This window comes from Streptopelia decaocto, assembly GCF_964273445.1.
Source record: "Streptopelia decaocto genome assembly, chromosome: 20".
Classification (NCBI taxonomy): Eukaryota; Metazoa; Chordata; class Aves; order Columbiformes; family Columbidae; genus Streptopelia; species Streptopelia decaocto.
Window position 1 is genome coordinate 4,755,088 of NC_138675.1, and position 20,415 is coordinate 4,775,502.

At 46.6% G+C, this 20,415-nt stretch overlaps 1 protein-coding gene across 3 annotated transcripts; it reads left to right on the forward strand.

Moving 5' to 3' along the window:
* The first annotated feature begins 234 nt into the window (after window positions 1–234).
* Window positions 235–17,686, forward strand: LOC309448216 (solute carrier family 2, facilitated glucose transporter member 5-like). Of its 3 annotated transcripts, XR_014185753.1 has the most exons (13): window positions 235–454; window positions 1,877–1,975; window positions 2,409–2,569; window positions 3,033–3,157; window positions 5,229–5,381; window positions 5,465–5,590; window positions 5,870–6,057; window positions 6,460–6,570; window positions 6,864–6,965; window positions 7,345–7,420; window positions 7,853–7,980; window positions 16,213–16,356; window positions 16,756–17,681. XR_014185753.1 is itself a non-coding variant. In XM_082069562.1 (12 exons), exons 1-12 carry the CDS (start codon window positions 398–400, stop codon window positions 16,252–16,254), a joined length of 1,368 nt encoding a protein of 455 aa, XP_081925688.1. In that variant the 5' UTR covers window positions 235–397; the 3' UTR covers window positions 16,255–17,686. The 3 variants fall into 3 exon arrangements, 2 of the variants coding, with proteins under 2 accessions (XP_081925688.1, XP_081925687.1); XM_082069562.1 differs by having other exon boundaries at window positions 16,213–17,686; XM_082069561.1 differs by lacking the exons at window positions 16,213–16,356; window positions 16,756–17,681 and adding an exon at window positions 8,647–10,340.
* Window positions 17,687–20,415: the final 2,729 nt, after the last annotated feature.

A 20,415-nucleotide genomic window follows, 5' to 3' on the forward strand; every position in this document is an offset into this window, starting at 1 on the left:
TTGCTACAGACTCATCTTTCCCATGTACATATTGCTAGGGAAAAACAGCTCATTTAGCAACTTATGACAAGTCTGCCCCTTGTAGCTGGACATACGAGCCGGTTTCCCTTGCAGCTAAGCAACAATTCTGTTTGGAGCCAGGATCTGGCAAAAGAACATCTGACTTAGCGGCGACAGACTCGAGCAAGGAAAAGAAAGAGAAGCCACGAGGGAGGCACGCAGAGGAAGGGAATGATCAGATAACAACAACTCGCTTCAGCTGATAGAGTTTGGCATTGGTTGGGTGTTTGCTGGAAAGTCACAGAGAGGGATTTTCTGCGTAGGGCGTTTCCATCCCCTGCATCGTCTGTTTTGGCTATAAAAGCCTGTGCTCGGCGGCGGTGACTCAAATGCCAAAATGAAGCGTAAAGCAAAGAAGCAGGAGAGCTCTGGCTGCAATGAAGGTCCAAAGGGGGTGAGTATGCCAGACTATGCTTCCAATTTCAGCCTCCGCAGGGATGCACGCAAAGCTATTGGAGATCTGCAGACACTTTCAGAGCAAGGGGAAGACCAAGATCATTGGGGCTAACACATCCACAGCTGATCTCACGGGGAGAGCAGAGAAGTGCATGTTCTTGAGCCCAGTTTGTTTGCCTGCAGCGTAGCATTGGACTGATTTTTCTTTATCTGCAGCTGATGTATTATGTGACTTTCCCCTTCTGTGTGTGAGTTTTCAGCCCTGCTTCGTGATCGGTTTTAGGCTGCAGGTTCTTCTAGCAGGCGCCGCCTTTCGCGGCAGCAGCTTTTGGAATCTCGATGCTCACGTTATGCCAGAGTGCTGAATGCAGGCAGTTAACACCAGTGGCTCTTTCGAGCTCCTGGGATTTGTTTAACGAGAGCAAGGCAGCCTGCTTTTCATCACCAATGAGGGAATGTCAACAGTCTACTCCTAGAAAATGCAGCTGGAAGCCTCCTGATCCTTTCTCTGAGATTGACTTGAATTTTAAACTCCTGCAGTGCCTTAAAATCCGCAGATCTCTGCAGCTGAGCTGCTCGAGCTTCTGAGGAATACAAGGAATACAAGGAGTGCCAGGAGCTATTTGGACAAACGTTTGATTAGGGAAATGACAGGTCCTTCATGTGGGACCTGAGTGTTGCAACATAAAACCTTGTAGATATTAATGTTAACGGTGGTGACAGAGAACGATATGCATCCGAACGAAAAATACTGGTGTGGCAGCAATGAGAAATATTACTAAACTATTTAAAAAAGAAGCCCAAACCTCAGCTCAATCAACACAGTGGAGCCAGCCCAAGGACTGAATTGCAACTAAATTATTGCAAGTGAGTTGCTTGTGACACTGGGGACTGTGTACCACAAACACGCTTGGTGTTTGGTGCTGCTCCAGATGGCAATTCCACCCTTCTGTTTAACTGCAAAGTGCTGCTTTTATACCCCACAACCAAGCCCTCGCTGAGCTACTTGGATAAGTTCTAATTGGCTTCAGTGACAATCGGATTAGACCCATAAACAGCTTGATCCCGAAATGCAGGAGGCAGAACAAGCCACACGGGAAGCCAGAACAAATGAACAGGAAATGGATTTTGTCATTTCATGCAAAATCTCTTCTTTTTAAAGTTTTCCTGTGCCAATATCCTGTGTTATTTCACTATCCAATTTGCACATTGGAGAAAGAATAATTACATGCAACTTTTTTTGCCTTGCAGAGTGGTATTTTGAGCACGATAAAAATTATTCATCATCCAAATGATCCATCAATACCGGGAAAGAGTAGAGTTAACTACTGTAATGACTGTGTGCAGTAAATGCCATTTATGCCCAGAAGCCGAACCTGCTTCTAAGGTGTTGTTTGCGTGTTTTCTCTCCCCTCTGCAGAAAATGACGCTTTTGCTTGCGCTGGTAGCGCTGATATCTGCGTTTGGATCCTCTTTCCAGTACGGCTACAACGTGTCCGTCATAAACTCTCCAGCCCCGGTAGGTTGGACTGTGGAGTTGGACCATGACCTGGACGTGGGTTTCCAAAGAAAACAAGGCAGGAGCGTCACAGCAGATTGCGGGGGGTGTGGGCAGGTGGTTGCACTTCTGCACGCTTTGGAGCACCAGGGAACTGGGGAGAAGTGGTTTCCCTGGGAAGCAAATGGGTTGTTAAGGACTTTGTGCCCAGCAGCGGCACGAGGAATAGTGCCTTCCCTTCTGGGAAGCACGCACATCCTATAAGGCAGGATAACTTGTAATAAGTTATCTACCCCAGGCTTCTCCATCCCTCTCTTGCATTCATTTCCCAACTCAGCCATTCTGTTTCTTATCAAGAAAGCTGTGTAAAGCTTTATGGCATTTGTTGTTAACTGGCTTTTACAGCATGAAAATTTTGCTTGCTGTGCTAAACATGCTCTGTGTTTTGCTCCAGTTCATGCAAGAATTTTACAACAGAACCTACTTGGACAGGAATGGGGTGCCTATGGACAGCAGCTTCCAGACGCTGCTCTGGTCGCTCACAGTGTCCATGTTCCCTCTGGGTGGCTTCTTCGGGTCCCTCATGGTGTGGCCGATGGTCAACAGGTGTGGCCGGTAGGTGACAGAGCTGTTTGACATCCCCCACTTGCCTCACCGGTCTCTCCAGCTTGCCCAGCCCATGGGGACCATGGCTGTGTCACACAACGTGATTGCAATGCAAACGGGCTGACTCAGCAATACGTGTTGTCTCCCACACATACGAGCATTGATATGGTTTCAGAACGTTGAGATCCAGGCTGTGTGCTGGGCGCTGATCCACACACAGAGCAATGGTGAGAGTCCTGGGCTGGGCTCTGCGGTCAGGCCCAGCTTCTGCTGCTCCGCGTTCCTGAGAAACGTCGCTCTTGAATCCTTCATTCCCTGCAGGAAGAATGGGACAACTGCCATTTGTCTCTGATTAGTCTTTGGGATGGTGACTCATTCGAGTTTTGGACAGTATAACACCGAGGGGATCTATCTGCTATTGGAGCCTTAGGAGAAATGAACTGAACCCGTTTCCTTATCTATTACTTTGCAGAAAGGGCACTTTGCTGATAAATAACCTCTTCTCCATTGTTGCTGCAATCCTTATGGGAACCTCAGAGGTAGCAAAAACCTTTGAAGTCATCATCCTTTCTCGTATTATCATGGGAATATACGCTGGTAAGTGAGAGATTGGATGGTAAAGGGAGAACAATAAGTATTTTCTTGGCTATGTAAATGGGTTTTTTGTTCTGACAACAGATGGTGTCACAAGTAGCACATTTTAGCCATACATTTGCTTAACAGTGCTGTACTTGAAAAACAATCATCTGCATGTTGCAGAAGCACTAAAGATCTCTAGTAAACAATGGCAGCGAGACTGGCATTTGAGTGTACAGAGATGTGTGTATGTAGATGCAGTTATCCTCTGTAATAAGCACCTGCTGGGGACTGGAGCTCCAACAGCCAGGAAACCTGATGATAATAATCTGTTTTCTATAGCAGATAAGCTAGCTGTTTGTGTGGGGATTTGTTTGTTGTTTTTTAACTTAATCAGACACAGAACAACCCTTCTAATTCAAAGTCATTGGAGGCAATGCCATATTCAATAATCCAGTCCTGGAACTGACTGTTCTTCCTGCAAGAGAAAATAAATGTTGAAGGGAGAGTAAAGGTTCAGAGCCACCAGATTTACTGCAAAGAGAGTGGAAGCCAAGGAGAAGGGTGTATGTGAGTTTCTCCTGTAAGTGGCTGCATTAGAGCTACAGGAATAGGGGACAAACAGCAACCCAGACGGCTGCACCCGTGCAGTGCTGTGCTGAGCTTGTGCACAGCCACGTTGATAAGGGTCCTAATGGCATTTAGGCTCAATTAATTGGCTTTGGGCTGGTGAGACCGACATGCTCCATGGTTTATTAGTGAGTTGGAATATCCTGTAAAGATAAAACAAGAAAACAAGCAACTGGCATAGAAGAACAACTTGATCTGTAACATGCAGCAACTGCACTTGGTGAGCTAAGGTAGGAAATTTGTCTCATTGATTTGTTTTGACTTTTAACTCTCCCAAGCCTGGTTGCTGCTCTTAGCATTGCCCCAATTGTGTAGCATTGGTTCTCTGAATAAAAACGAAAGGACCTGTTAAGTGTGATCCCACTTTCCACTTATAACTGTCAAAAGAATCTGGACTGGCTGTCCCGACTCACCCGTCCCAGCCTGACCTCCCTTGAGCTGAGGAACAGTGCCTGGGGACACTGGGCGCTGGTGGGCCCCGGGTGTCCCTGTGACAGCCCCGTTGTGCCAGGGCTTGATCAGCACAGGGCTGAACACTTTGGCAGCGGCAGCGTGCTGTGACTTAAATGCAGTGGTCCAGGAGTCACTGCCAGCATGTTTTAATCCGTGCAATTAAAAGGCTGGTTATAGTGACTTAAACCACTACACCTCAGAAGTTTAGTTTTATAAAGTTTCCTAGCTGTTTTAATACTTGTTTTCAGGCCTTTTGGATAACAGCTGGGGCATCTTTGTAACTCCAAGTTCCTGAAGGCTGGGAACTTTACAAATGTAAGATAAGAGTCTCATGTGGTCATTTGACTCCAGGAGTTTGGGATTTAGAGCGTGAGCACGGGAGCTGGCAGCCTTCTGGGGTTACTGTGGGTAACCATGCAACGTTCCTCAAAATAACCCGTGTTCTTAGTGTCCTGTTAGAGTTGAAATATCTATTCCAGCAAGCTGCCTGTCAGAGATCTCGAAGCAGCAAAACCCTCTGAAATCTGAGCCATTAAAGGAGTAGTGAATTTTTAAAAGCCATCTCACATAGATATGGACTTCTTGTTTTAAAGGAGTAGAAATTCCTCCCTTATATTTTGAGTTTGTTTCCAAGCCTGAAGTAGTTCACAGTTCTTTGTGTGTATTGTGTTGAAATACTTGGTAGACCTTGCTGGAAGAAAGCTACTTTTAGGAAGATAGTGATAGATTTTGTATCCTTCTACCTATTGAGTGGAGCAATGCCATGGGTTTTTTTGCTTTTTGTCTTATGCTCCACTGAACAGTCAGGAAAACATACGCAGCATTCACTGGCCAGAAGATAACATTAAATCTAAAGCTGGACCTGATGAATTTGAGCATGAGGTTTCTTTATGTCCTGTGGTCCAGCTGGGATCACTTTGGTCTTACAGGGGAAAAAGGCATTTATTGAAGATGGTGAGTGGGCTGACATCAGGCAGCTGCATATCTAACATTGTTCTCTAACTACTAGGTCTGGCCTCCAATGTGGTTCCCATGTTCCTCGGAGAACTGTCCCCCAAAAACCTGAGAGGTGCGATTGGGGTCGTACCCCAGCTCTTCATCACCGTTGGGATCCTCGTAGCTCAGATCCTTGGTCTCAACAGCATCCTTGGGAATGCCACAGGTAAAGCCTTGGCTCAGGACTTTTCCATGGGCTCTGTTGGGGAAAGACTTGTCACAGTTGTCACCCTGTCTCGCCTGTTGCAGGCTGGCCCATCCTGCTGGGGATCACTGGGATCCCATCACTAATTCAGCTCGTCACATTGCCCTTTTTCCCTGAGAGCCCCAGATATCTGCTGCTACAAAAGGGCAATGAAGAGCAAGCACGACGAGGTCAGTATCATCTTTTAATGAAAGGGGAGGTGGAATAGGACATGGCTGACAGCAACCCACAGTGAAGCACATGAGGGTGAAATTCTTCACTGACACGTTGCTGGTGGATGGAATTCCTGCAGTATTGCTTATTTCTCTGCACATGTGAACCCCTGACTTCCCACCATGGAAGTGCTGCTGCCTGTGGTTTGCATGTCGTTCTGTCTTGATTTAAAGCAGGAGAGCTCACTGTAGACCTGCTCTTTGGGGTCCATAACTCACCTTTCTTCTCCCAACCAGCTCTGCAGAGGCTGAGAGGCTGGGATGATGTGGATGATGAGATAAAAGAAATGCTCCAAGAAGACCGTTCAGAAAAGGAAGAAGGACAGTTCACTGTTTTCAGCCTGTGCACTTTCAGAGGCTTGCGATGGCAGCTCATCTCTATCATCGTCATGATGATGGGCCAGCAGCTCTCTGGGATTAATGCGGTGAGTGGGAAGGATGTGGGAAAGGCCAGTGGGGTGACTGCTGAAGGACTTTGGAGGATGATGTGGGGCAGTGCATGACACAGGAGCTGGAACGTGGGACCCAGGAGTACCCCTTCACCAGGGACACTGCTGCTGTGTCACAATGTGGTGGGTCAACCCTGGCCAGTACCAAATAGACTACACACATGTACCAGATACAGAGTCAAGCCGTCCTGTTAGGGATAGTCTGAAGTTTTTAGAGGAAGGTACTTATGCCTGGATCCGAACACACAACATCTCCAGAAATGAAATAACCCAGTTCTCTGGCTTCTGTGCACCAGTTGGGGATGTAAAAGCAGATAAAATGGGATTCCTGTGTTCTGCCTCTGGCCACGTATACATACAGCTGTGCTTTTGCTGCAGGTCTTCTACTACGCAGACAGAATCTTCCAGTCGGCAGGTGTGGACAACAACAGTGTTCAGTATGTCACCGTGTCGATCGGTGCCATCAACGTCGTCATGACCCTGGTTGCTGTAAGTCTCTGTCAGGGCTCTTTGAGTTCCAGCTTGTCCAGTCTGTCCATCGCTGTTTAAATGGGGTTTTGTTGTCTACAGCTACTGTGAGCTGCTTTGCACAACAGATGCACGGTGTTATTGACACACCCAACTTTTTGCAGTTCCTGGATGATTTCATGCCCACAATCCATCAGCAAACGGTGGAAATTTCACTGAATTTCTTAAAAGATAAAGACTACCTTAGTAAATTTTGCTGGAATATGTGCTGCGCCCCAGGTGTCTAATGTCTCACCCTCTTATGTCTCTTCCAGGTTTTCATTGTGGAATCCCTGGGGAGGAGAATCCTTCTCCTTGCTGGCTTTGGGTTCTGCTGTGTGTCCTGTGCAGTGTTAACTTTGGCTCTCAATCTCCAGGTGTGTAGCTGAATGGCTCAGATGATCCTACACGTGCATTTCAGCCCTCTGGTTTATTTTTAAGTTGGTTCTACACCCTGGGAGGGTGGGGACAGTATGGAAGGTCTCAGAACATGTACATCTACCCAAAGTAAGCCCAGGAGAAGCTATGATCCTGCTTTTCTGAATGCTGCTTCCAGTATGTCATGTTCATAATACCTGTTATATCAATTTGCTGGAAGCAAGGATTATACCCAAGCCGTGACTTTTGTGGTGAGTTATGGGTATGGAGGCAATGGAGGGTGACACTGGCTTTAGAATGTCTTCAAATCTTGCTACTAATAGTGCCTTGAATGTTGAGACAGGCACCACATCTAACCTGTGATCGAATTCTTCACAGAACACGGTCCACTGGATGTCTTACCTCAGCATCGTGTGTGTCATCGTGTACATCATTGGACATGCTATTGGGGCCAGTAAGTACACATGGTTTAGTCCAGTCTCCTCCACAAGCCAAGTGCTATGCTGAACATTGCAAATCCAAAGCTTTGTGGGGCTAATCCAAGGAGATCTAATTTCTGCTCTGTGTGTCCATGCACCTTGTTAATTATCAGCTGGGTTATTTTACAGTTCACGTATATCAACCTTATTTTAGAAATTGTACAGGAGATGGGTTCATGGCTAAGGTGCAGCCATAGGACAGAACGGGTTGATTGCTGTGTGTGAGCTTAGGAAAGTCATTTAGTTGCTCTAGTCTTTTTATTCAATCCCTTATTTGATTTATTGGGTGTTAATAAACACTGGTAGTTTAGAATCTGTTCCCTGCCCACTGAAATGAACAGTGCAATCTAGGAATCCAGGGTGGGGAAATTGCCTTTGGGATTTCCAAATACGCAACTACCTTCCAGGTCCGATTCCCTTTGTGATGATCACCGAGATGTTCCTGCAGTCGTCCCGGCCCGCAGCGTTCATGGTGGGGGGGTCTGTGCACTGGCTGTCCAACTTCACCGTGGGGCTCGTGTTCCTCTACATGGAGGTAAGACGCGACCACACGAAGGGCAAGACTTAGCTTAAAATCAGCATCTGCACCCCTGTGTTCTCACAGGCAGCCTTTTTCATCCTGAGAGCAGTAAATGCCCGAGTTAGTTCGCAGTACCTGTATGCAGGATTATATATTAAAGGCTAGAAAGTGATTTAACATCAGCATTTTTAAATCACATCTGTCTGTCTGCACATGCTTTAAAAGAAAGCAGTTATTTTTCCAGGTGAATGTCTGATCCTGAATTCAGGAGCATGGAAAAGGTTGCAAATTCCCCATCTTACATTTTAGCCCATTTTAGCTTTACCCCATCTCTAGCTCACCAGTTCAAACTGATGATCCCAGCAGTAGAGACCCATAAATAGCTATATTTGCTGATTTTTAGCATGTGCAAAGGAAGCTGATGAGTTTAGTTTGATTTATGTAACAGGCCCTCACCCTCCTTTTCCAGTAAATCCATGGTGGCTTCCAGTACATCCATGGTGGTGGTATGAGAAGACAATCTAGAACCACCCCTAACTTCTAGACATTCAACTTAAACTATGTACACATCACTGTGGCTGCTTTTTTATAGCTATTACAGGGTTCGATGTGTCCAAATGATGTCATGTACACAACTAGAGTGTTCCTCTGATCCCTGCTCTGTCTTCTTTCATTGCCCAGGCTGGACTGGGGCCCTACAGCTTCCTCATCTTCTGTGCCATCTGCCTGGCCACGATGGTTTACATCTTCTTTATCGTTCCGGAGACGAAGAACAAAACCTTTATGGAAATCAACAGGATCATGGCCAAGAGGAACAAGGTGGAGATCCAGGAAGAGAAAGAAGAACTTGAGGATTTCCACACTGTCCCAGGCGGGCAGGTGGAGAAGAAAGAAATCTTCAGCAGTGGACTGTGACCCAGCCCAGTGTTTGGCCTGGCCCAGACATTTTTCAGGATCTGTTCAGCAGGAGAACAAATATATCGATTTATCATTTCACACCAATCTTCATTAGGACCTTCTACAAGCTTCCAACAGCTGGAGTTTCCAGTTAAGCCGTTGTTTCTTGAGAGTGTTGTCACTATGATTAGCAGGACCATTCTGTTCCATGGCATAGCCACTGCCAAGGCAAATTACCCATTCTTGGTATTTGTCACAGGGAAAGGGTAACATCCTCAGCCAAGCTCAGTAACATATGTTATCCTGTATGTCCCTGTATGTCCTGACTGAGACATCTCGGGTGACAGGAGCCACCACTTGGGCTGGTTTTGGTCAGCTGAGTGCCCTATATTCCTCTGAGGAACTGCCACTTATGTGTTCGAGGGTCCAGTGTGAGTGATGCCAGGACTTCAGTGATCTGGGCTGGAGAGAGTGTCAGTTGTTCTGAGATACTTCGTTAGATGGGCTGATAATGGCATTTATCCTGTCAGCCCTTGTCCTTCCTTTGTGTGCTTCAAAGAACAGCAAAACTGGAAATGCACATCACTACAATCTCACCCCCATGCAGCTCTCCCAACTCTCTCCTTCAAATCAAACCTGATCCTCAGCTGTTGCCGGTGAGTCCTTCCAAAGCCGTATTCTTGAGGTTAGGAGTCATCCATCTGGCTGATGCTGCTTCACAGCCAATTTGTTCCAGTGACACTTTAGTCTTTGAGCTCTTCAGCTCATTTCACTCCCTAGTGTTTACACTTCAGTTGCCAAAGACCAACAGTCCCTCTCTTAATCCTTCAATGACCCCCATAACCCTGCTCTGTACACGAGTCAGTTGAAGCTCATTCATCCCCTAGACATACGTGGTGTTGGACTTGGGAAGAACCTCCTTGCTGCTTTGCTGGAGTCAAATTCAGGTTGATTCCTGTGCAGGTGGCTGCAGGTTGGAGCCTGTGTTTGCAAACATATCCAAACTTGTCTTCAGCCTCTCACATTGAACTGCTTAAATTTATTTTTTGAAATAACTCAGCTCTCAGGTACTTGAAAACCCTTGAAAAAGTCTTCAAATGGTTTAGAGCTTGGTCTTTCTACTGGTTTCTGGCTGTGTCCCCCAAGGGCTAAATTGGTTGGAAAAGCCCTTTGTCTGAAGGACTCTCAGATAAAGTAAAGTGCACACTGATAAAAAAATGGAGGATTTTTGGAAGTATTTATTAGTTGAAGGGGCTTGGGGGTTAATTACAGCATAATTTAACATGGGGAAATTCAATTTAGTTAGCTGTTATGCAGGGCTGCTGCCCTCTGTTTTGAGAAGTGCAGAATTGTTGAAAAGCCTGGAATGGATTTTGTTGGTTTTGGAGATTATAGCCCTTCACGTAATTTACTTTAACCTTAGAAGATGAGTTTTATACCTGCCCTCAAACTTGCGATGTATATATGTTGAAAAAGAAGCTGTTTCCATGCTTGGTCTTTACATCCATTTACAGAAAAGAAGGTATGTCACTGATCGAAGCACAGGACCACGTTCTGTCCTGCGAGGGCTTTATGTCCCTTTTCCTATGCCAAACATCTGCGGGGCAAGGGGTGGTGGTTTGATGGTGAGAAATGGGAAGGGAGGACACATGATGGTGAGAAACTGAGACTGGGTGAAGGATGTGAGAGATTTGACTTGAGAAGTGGCTCCTTTGACCAAAGAGAGTAGCTCTTTGGCACGTAGAGAGATCTATGTATAGGAAGCCAAGTCACACTCCTGGGAGGGATGTGACATAAAAGGTGTTGGCCTGGGCTAAGTTCTGCTCTACTCTTTGCCTCTGTCCCACTGATGGAGCCTTTGCTCCTATGTACCTACTTGGAAAAATGACCTGGATCACCAGCAGGTGCATAGCATGCCTATACAAAGCATAAGGAGAAACAAGCAAATAATCTAAGTTTTCCTCAGTTTCCCCAGCCAAGCGGTTTTGATTCTTCTACTGCCTTAAAAAAACAAGTTGGGGTTACTGGCAGCTGGCGTCAGACTCCAGAACCACCCCCCCAAAGAGGGTCATGGGGGTTTCTCCCCATGCGATGATATCGCCCTTCAGTTGCCCTGGTTTGCACAGCACAAGTGCCCGAACATCTGCAGGACTGAGAACTTGGCTCCACAGGTTCACATGCGTCATCCACCCTGCAAAACCATTGGAGAAAGTCCCAAGAAGAGTGTCCCTGTCTTTCCCAAGGACAAGTGTCCCTCCAGCCTGGCTCACATACCCCTTCTGGATGCTCTTTGCTTCACCAGCTGCTCCATTGAGCCATAAATTTGCCATTCCAGACTGGGAGGCCCACGCCATGCAGTAATGCAGCCAAACTTGTGCCCCGTGGTACAGGGGGAAGCTGGTGAAATGTCCTCCTATCCACAGCCCCACCTCGGCGCCCACGGTCACCACCAGCTCGTTGTCCCTCTCCTGTGTGGAGTAGGACAGCACAGTCTGGCTGCCGGTGGGCTGCGCTTTGCTCCAGAAACACAAGGTGAAGGCCTGGAGAGACATGTCGTGGAGGGGATGAATGGCCACAAAACTCTCAATGTTTTCCGCAGGGAAGTAGAAAGCTGGAAAAGTGCTGGATTTGATACCTGAAATAACCAAAGAAACAGCTGTTACGTTTCCTGCCATGCTTATAAATCAGCCCAAATCATGAAGAATACACCCTCAGAAAGTGGCAGGGCTGTGGTGGTCAGGCTGTTGTGAGCTACCGGTGTGTGTTGTACCAGCAGTGAGGGGGCCTGAAATGATTAAAAGCTTCGCTACCTCACCCAACTGTTTGGGAAAATCACTTTATTTTTCCTTCCCCGTTCCTCTTTTCTCATCTTGTGTAAAATAGAGATTATAGTTATTTATCCTAGGGGAACTATGAGCTTAAATTCCTCACTGTTTACTCTTCATCCTTGGAAGGTAAACTGGACTCAGGAACAGGTGCGTGTTTCTTACCGATGTGGCTCATTCCTTTCAGCAGCTCACTCTTCACGTCTTGGAGCTGCGTCTGGATTTGTTCCAGTCTGAGGCCGAATTCTTCTGGATGGCATTGTTCTAGAGCAACCAGACAGCTGCATTTACAGAAGGGCAGGACCTGCACATGGTAGATTTTTTCTGCTTTCTCATTTGTAGAAGGTCTAGGGAACATTATTTGTTTTCATGTGGAGGTGAGACACCGCATTTTGTGCCTGGCTAACCCGCTGTTCCTACAATGGTTCATGTCCAGTATTGTGTGTGGTGCCACATAGCACCACTTGGGACACCTGTGCAACACCATTGTGGCCAAAACAAGCGGCTGGCACACACCCTGCAGCCACCGCCGCACCATGGAAGTGCTGGCAGGCAAAGAGGCACCTGGACCATCTCCACCAGCTGGGCATGGACGCTGCCCCTCTGAGAAAAGGGATCTCCAGCGTGCCTAAATAAAGTGATTTGCAACTTATCTCCTTCCACAGAGGTTTCTCGCCCTTCCTGGGGGAAAGCTGAGCCCTGCGTGCTGACTCGGTTACCTGGGCTGGGTTTGGCTGGGAAGGAGGACTCCACCGCCCGCCCGTTGAGGGGCTGAGCGCGCCGGTAGTCGTTGCGCAGCGTCCTGTTCTGCCAGTCCAGCAGGGTGTTCTCCAGGAGGCTGATCTGTGAGCAACGCAGGGTTACCGCGGAGCGCAAGGGGAACAGCAGCTCTGCCCAGAAGTGCAGGGCAGGTCCTGCAACTCAGGATTAAACCCAGCAACTTGTTGCAAAGGAACCCCCCGGGTCTCTTGTTGCATATTAGTAAGGGAAAGGAGCAGAACATGAGGGATCTTATCAGCTAATTCATCATAAAGATATTTTGCCTGAAGGAAGTTTTTAACACCTGTATGGATGGAGATTTTGATGCTATTCTGTAGCATACTGCTTTCTCCCCAGTGCCTACTGCCAAATGAGAACACACTGTGATCCTCCACTGTATCTTGTATTTCTCCTAGAAGAAAATGTTTCTGATGCTTCTTTTTCATCAAAGATGAAGCACTCTGTAAGACTCAGCAGTAAGCTTATCGGGAGCTGCCACTTGCCTGTGTATGGGACAGGACAATCGGAGAATGAAAGATGGTCCAGATGACACTCTCGGAGCAAGGTGGGGTTGTTAGTGAGCCCTGGTACCTGTAGAAGTGTGAGAGGTTTTCTGGCAGCATGGCTTGGACATCCAGAGAAATGAGCTTTGTGGATTGACCTCAAAAGGAAAGAGAAAGTTATTTTTTGGTGCTGCAGGGTGTTCTGGAGACCAACCAGGACTACGGTTATTGCTGCCTTGAGCATCTGCCTCGCCACCCTCCTGCGTGGGCAGGGATGCTGTGAAGCTGTGCATGGCTGACAATGCTCAGCAATGCAATTGCAAGCAAAGCAGCAGCAAAATGTCTGTCCCCAGACCAGTACATAGATACAGGTTTTGAGAATATCAACGATAGAGGAAGGCATTCCCAGCTCTTACCTGCAAACCTGATTTTTGCCAGTTTAGAAATGAATTCACTGTAGTAAGTATTCTCAAAGTGTCCATCCTAAACAAAGCATAGAAACTTGAACAAAGTGTTAGTGACCTGCCTGTTCTTCTACACCGCTAATCAGCTTGGGGGACTAACTGATGGATTTGGTGACAGATCTCTCAACAGGCTGGACAATCCTGGGCATGATAAGGTATGTACACATAGATCTTGGGTAGAACGGTGAACTATAAGGATCCTTTAAAGCCACACAAAATCAAGCGTTCCCATTTGCAAATCAGAGCAAGGCCTTGAGGAACATCAGGGAAAACCCAGCTGCCACACCTGAGAATCCAGCTTTACTTCTTATGGGGCAAATTCTTCTGGGGCTCCCATGTTCTGTTGGCTGATATTGTGTGAACCCAGATGGAATAAGGGAAGAATAGTCCTAGTATAGCTTGGCTTCCCCAAACTTGGGGCAGATATCGTCTCTTAGGATAGACCTGCAAACCTAGTACAGGCTGCTCCTGGCTAGGCTGTGGTTGGAGTATAAACCATGATCACAGCCCGGCCTTGCTCAGCAGCCTGGGCATCGAACCTACCGCGTACAGGAAGGCAAGCACAGCCAATCCATTTGGTTTGTCTTTGGCTTCTTCAAAGCTTGAGTAGGCAGCTGAGTTGTAATGGACAATGTGCAGCTGTCAGAAGAGAGACAGGGTTATTCAGCAAGAAGTGATAAATGGCTTCCTCGGTGCTTTAAATGACCCAATACAGACTGAAGGGAGAGTCACCGTCCCAATTCCTGCTGCTTGTGCCTCACAGCACAGCCAAACAGACCTTTAGTTCAATAGGTTTGTGGCAAATGTGGAGGAACAACTTCATCTTTGAGGGATATATGCTGTTGCAGTAGGGCTTTTTGTTTTAGAGCCTTCTGTGCCAGCACCATCAGGCTCAGCCCTTGCGTCGCACCCACCACCCCACATGGCTCTGCGGTTCTTCCACTGCCCAGTTCCCAGCCGTGCGGCGCTCCCTCCAGCCTGGCCCGTTCACACGTACCTCGGCAAAGTATCTCATCCCGTCTATGGTGTGTTCGGAGCCGCTGGTCTCCAGGTCCAGGCCACCCCAGTGCAGGTGCATCTGTACAGCTGTGTAGAGGCCCGGGAGCCCTCTGGAGATGTACATGGTGGGTGGCAAATCAATCTGAACTGAAACAAATAAAAGCCAGGATTGGAGACAGCAATAGGTGCAGCCAAGCCCATTCCTGTAGTTAAACTTAGAGCATCCAGAGCATTCTGCCAGTAACACCGTCTCTAACTCCAGTATGGAAGGAAAACCAGTGAAACTTAAACCTGTATGTACTTTAAATCTTTCCTGACCTCAGGCTCCTCATGCACCACACAGACCACACCATGTTAATACACAAACTTAGGAGTGAAAATGGAGAAATAAGTAAAAGGGTTGGGTTTTCAGGGCAGAGCTACTATAAAATGCATCTGCGTATCAAAAGCATAAGGCCTGTGTCACTGCTGGTGCCCTGTTCCTGCACTCTTGGCTGCCAGCATCACCCGTTGCCATGGAAACGGGGCAGGGATCCCTGCAGGTACCAGCCCTGGTTTGGGGGACAAACCGGGACTGAAGGGGACAGCACTTGCCTCCTTGTGCCTTAGGGCTTCTTTTGCTCACAGAAAGGTGACTGACAGCTTTAGAGCTGCTGCAGGATTAAACAAACCCATTGACCTGCATCCTCTGATCTCTGAGGCTGCTCCTTTGTCAGCTATGGTTCCTCTTTTTAGGCAGGTGATGAGAAGGATCCCCCTGGTCTTACCAGAATGACCATTGTTGGTCATTGTGAAATCCCCTTGCAAAGGCCCATCGTAACCACTCAGCTCCAGCTGCAGTAACTGGGGGTTATACGTCACTTTTTTCCTCTGGATGTCAATGGGAGATTGGTGCTTGCCAGCGCAGTCTGCAAAGTGCTTTCCCCAGTGCTCTTCATCCAGCTCTCCCTCTGTGGGCAGGAGAAGCAAAGCGGGTTATTAGGACATGGCAAGAGCTGCTGTTAGCTCAGGAGTCAGAAAACTCTCCTCGTTTGCCAGCAGGGCATGCCAATCTCGTTATTATAGCACCGGGAGCTACGGCAATAAAAGGTTTCTCTGCCCTCCCTAGAGTGAAAATACACATTATTCTGTCTGCAGGACAACTGTGCTGCAAAATAAGAAACCTGCATTGCAGTAATGGCTTATTGATCACTAGAGGCTGAAAGAGGAGCAGTGTTTATATAGAAATGGGGATTTCAATGTGTCTCCACTGCCAAAAATGTGGAATCGGGTTCTCCAGCAATGTGAGGGTGAATAGGAGCAGGGCAATAGGGGGAAAGTCTCTGCTTAGGATCAGGAACTGGCAGTAATTTTGCAATTTTTAACCTAGGGAGAGAGCTAACAAAAGAAGAATAGGGGTGAAATGGTTTAAATAAGCTGAACCTATTGTATACTTTCTGGGATAGGACTGGTCTGGGGTGGCTTTGATGTCCTGGGGGGTGTTTTTTTTCTTAACAAAACCCAACCCTCTGCTGAGCACAGTCCTGTGATCACCTATGGAGGAAAACAAATGCGTAGAGACCTGGCGTGCTGGGTTCTGTCCTTTTCCGATGGCTCTGAGCCTCTCAGCCCTAATTTTAATCTTCCCTGTGGAGGTCTGGGTGCTGCTGAGCTGTTAACAAATGCTTGAACCCTTCAGGGCTATTTGTCCTCTCTACAGTGCTATATTTAGGATTTTAAGGATGAGTAGAAATGTTGATTCTATCTCTGTCATGGTTGTGGCTGATAATCAGTACGGAAACCTTTTCTTCTTCACCCCAGAACCGCAATGTATTGATCGATGTCAGAGTCACGTCTGTCTGAGAGAAACGGAGCCAGAGCCAAGGAGTGATCACCGTGGGATTCCTGAACTCGCTGGCTCCAAATCCTGCAGAGGGGCTTTGGGGGAGAGTTCAGCCACACCTGGTGATTTGTTACTATTTGCCACTTCTTTTTATTTAATTTAAGCAATGTCAGTTTGCAGATATTTGTTTCTTGGCATGGATTAAATGTGGGGGGTTTAGGAGATGCAGACAGCCTGTCCAAAAGAAAATCCAGAGAGAACTGCTAAAAGCTCAGTGTCCTAATTGCAATATTGCATCTATTCAACAATATCCTTTGTTTTAGCTTGATTCCCAGATGGGTGAAGATCATTAAAAGACTGCCATTGACTTCAATGAGGTCTGCAAACACCACCATAAAACAAATTAAAATCAGATAAAATTTCACAAAATATACATAAGTAAGCACTTCTTAGCAGTCTGTACTACATGGGATTTGACAATAAAAGAATGAGCGGGCACTATTTAAAGCTTTTCCTTCCAGGATCATCCAAAGGGCAGCTTTTATTCTAACACATCGTAAAGATTTTCCCCATTGTTTGAACCTCATTGGTCTGCCAGCTCTGACAATGTGTCCTAACCACACAAAGGAGGAAAAAGGGGTGACATTGAAAAGAATCACTTTGAAGACACACAGGCATCAATAAAGTGGAATAAATTAGCCGCTCTTTGGAGATCTTTCACTAATGGAAAGAGAGTCAAGCTGGGTGTTGCTTCTGCAGTACAGAATGATGAGAGCATCTTTAGCAAGCCGGCAGGCAGCAGCAATCCCAAAACAGCCTTGTTTTTCATTACCTTTATTTTTCATTACCTTTGTACGTCCAATGCGGTAGGTGAGAGCAGCTCAGGTGCCCCAGGAGCAGCTGGAACCAGGCAGCTCTGATCCACATCCCTCTGTATCTGCAGCTGGAACCAAGGCGGGGAGTGCACGTCTTTAAAAATCCGCAGGAAGCGTAAACACCAATTTACTCCAGCGTCCATCCCACCCTTCTCACCCAGTCATGACAATAACAGCAAATGCCACAGAGATATTTCTTTCGGACAGTCAGCGTTAAATGGGAATGGAATCTTCACCTGGTATTGAGTTACAGCTTCCACCAGCTGTAATAGAACTTTGCTGCTGATCTTAGGTGATGGGCAGAAACATGAAACATTTGGCAAGAGGCTCCCATCAGTGAAATCTCAGTGCTTCTGTTTGCAACTGCCCTGCCACTTGCAATAATATTTGCGTTTATTATTTTCAGTAATAAGGTATGTAATAACAGCAATTCAGCAATAAGAGCCATAGGGGACTTACAGATTTCATGTGAACTTGGGTTTCTAGGATTAGACTGTGCTGAAGAACAGAAGTAGTTTTTTTATTCGAAGTCTTTTTCTTTGCAAGTGAATTGTTAATATTAAAAGGCCTTTCTGGTTTGTTGTTTTGTGCTGTGCATATTTAACCTTTGGGAACTGCTGCAATATCGACTCAATTAACCCAATGTGCATTTTTCCCTCTGTCTCCTAAAGAAGTCATTTATTCTGACAGTTGCACTGAGCTGTGCAAGGACTAAACTAATCAAACATGCCCTGCAATGCGCTTCGTAATCCTTGTGTATCCAGTTGGGTAAATAAGCTTTGAAATTAGCTGAGGGAAAAATGTGGGGGGTTTATAGCTGTTTACACTCCAGGATTCCACCCAGCAGCACATGAGGGTGTGAAGAAGAGTGAAGAACAGGAGGTCACCTCTGCAGCAACGCGTCCCTCCCGCCACCCTGCCCGCGCCAAGGGTGTTTAAATGGGTGTCACTTCGGGACAACCTGCTGCTCTTGCCGGTGCTTTATCGACCGGCTATCGGTCTGCACAAAGGGTTTAAAATGAAGCCCATTTGAGAATGTACTAGTGCCAGGAAACTGGAGATGACAGCAAATTAATTTTTAATGGAGCTTTTGCAATGTGCTAAAATTGTGACATTTCACTCGACAGTAGCAGGAGCTGTGGGTGCTCGGCACATCCAAACCCCACATCTGTTAGCTCAAGTCAGCTTCGTCCACACTAGTGGCTGTTTTGGAGTTATGACAGAACAATAATTTTAATTAAACTCTTTAAATGTATGTAGCTTCTAACTACATGCTGAATAGTATGAAATGAGTCTTTCTCCTCTATAGACTGCTGCACACACCAACAGTTGCTTATTGGTTCTTGGAGGTATCTCTTTTGTTAGTGTATATGGTATTAAAACTGGCTGGTTTGAGGTTTGTCTATCTTAGCCATCTGGTTTGCTACCTCAATATAATTGCTGGAGAGACGTATGGACATAGTGCCTGGGAACTCCAGATATCAGAGCAGGACTATGCTTGAAGTAAACCAGTGCTTTACAGGTGAAGAAGGTTGTGGTTCTAAAAGGAATCATCTCTGCACCTAAATTTAGCCAGGGGGGGAAATCTAATGTTGGGTATCTCTGCCATGATTTCTTGGCATGATTTCTCCCCAAGGCAGCTGCTTTCGCACAGATGTGGTTCCACAGACCTCAGCCCCCGCTTCCACCCTGCAGTAGGAAATAAGCCTTTTATCCCACATCGTTGGCTTCTGTGCACTTCGCTTTTATCTCCACGGTTTCCCCTGACTCTTTGCCATCTTTTAAATCCTGCTGCTCCCAGGCTATTTCCTCCGCCCTCGTTGGCCTAAAGCTCAGCTCAAGCCTGATTTCAGATCCATCTGAGCACTAGGTAGCCACATTAAAACCTCGCCATCACATTGAAGCCGCTGGCTCAAGACCTCAGTGCTCCTTTGACCCAGGGCTCGGAAGGGTTAACTCAGCAGGAATTCCATGGGTTATAGCTGCACCACTCCCGAGTCCAGCAAACTTTTGACCAGGAACAGGCTGTTTGATGCAAGACGGACAGATCGCCTTCAATCAGGGGATCGAAGGCTTTCCAAGCGAGTCTCAAACCTCTCCAAACAGAGCTCTCCCTGCTGAAGTCATGCTGGATGAATAAAAGTAGCCTGCGATACACAAGTTCAGATGCATTTGTTGATTCTACTGAAGCTTTGTGATAGAAACAGACTTTGAGGCAGTCAGAGAGGTTTACACCAGTGTTCCAACAAGCAGGATTTGCCCACTTTAAGGCAGAGAGGTTTCCTCTGCAAATTCCATTTCACGGTCTAACAGATCCCAGCATTAGCTACCTGCAGTTCATTGTCAACCTAAATGTTCTTTTGCTCAGTTTCAGCCAATTACTCTTAGTTACAGCTATAGCCCTTGGATTATCTTAAAACACTTTTCCGTCTTTAATGTTCCCATCACTTCTGGGGTGTTATCACCTCACCGCACCACGAGCAGCCTTTCCCTCGCCATTTCCCCAAGGTGGAGAAAAGGACAATGTGATGCTATAAAAAGAAGAGAACGCGGTCAAATAATCCCTCTTCATTTTCATGTCCAGGAAATGTAATTACAGTTTTAGTGATGTCTATATACGTCTGCTCCGCAGACTTTGCTGAAAGCGACTTCATGTTCTGCATGTCAAGACTTTAAAAAACATGAAGTGTGAAGGGAGGGTTGGCAAGGGGGAGGTCAATCTTCCCTCTGCATTTAGTGCAAAGTACACAGGAATGCGTGAGGATTGAAGAAGTACTGGCAAGAATTGGCCTGGGATAAATATTTCCATCATACTAAGGCTCTGTGCTGTGGACTGGGTGGTGATGCGATAAAGAAGGAGTAATTCGGTGACAAGACAACTTGCCAGCATGTGTAAATACCCGTCTACCTTCTCAGACACTGTTATTAGTATTTTATACAAATCTGCACCTCCTTCCGTATAAATATTCATTTTGCTCCTGATCTGCCAGTGCGATAACATGCAGAGGAAGCACAGTTGCTGCCCATTCTCTCTGAAAATCAATATTAGCAGCGCAGAAACACAGGAGAAGACCCCAAGTCCCTTAACAAAACAACACTCTTCACGGAACAAATAATGGCTCTGCAAATGTGGCTGTTGCCCGCTGCTGGGTAAGCACTTTTCCTTTCTGATTTCAGCTGCATTGTGTGTTGAGCAGCTGTGACATCCAGTGGCCAAACACAATACAGTTGGGTTTGGTACAGAACTCTTCATACCTGGCAACAATAACAGAGCCCTTCCATTGCGCTTCTCGTCTTCAAAGAGCT

What these genes read in the sequence shown, in the direction of transcription:
- LOC309448216 (XM_082069561.1), top strand. Translation starts at nt 398, where the DNA reads ATGAAGCGTAAAGCAAAGAAGCAGGAGAGCTCTGGCTGCAATGAAGGT. An exon ending in ATGGTCAACAGGTGTGGCCG is followed by an intron (nt 2,570 to 3,032) that starts GTAGGTGACAGA and finishes ATTACTTTGCAG; the next exon opens with AAAGGGCACTTTGCTGATAA. An exon ending in CTTTGGCTCTCAATCTCCAG is followed by an intron (nt 6,966 to 7,344) that starts GTGTGTAGCTGA and finishes AATTCTTCACAG; the next exon opens with AACACGGTCCACTGGATGTC.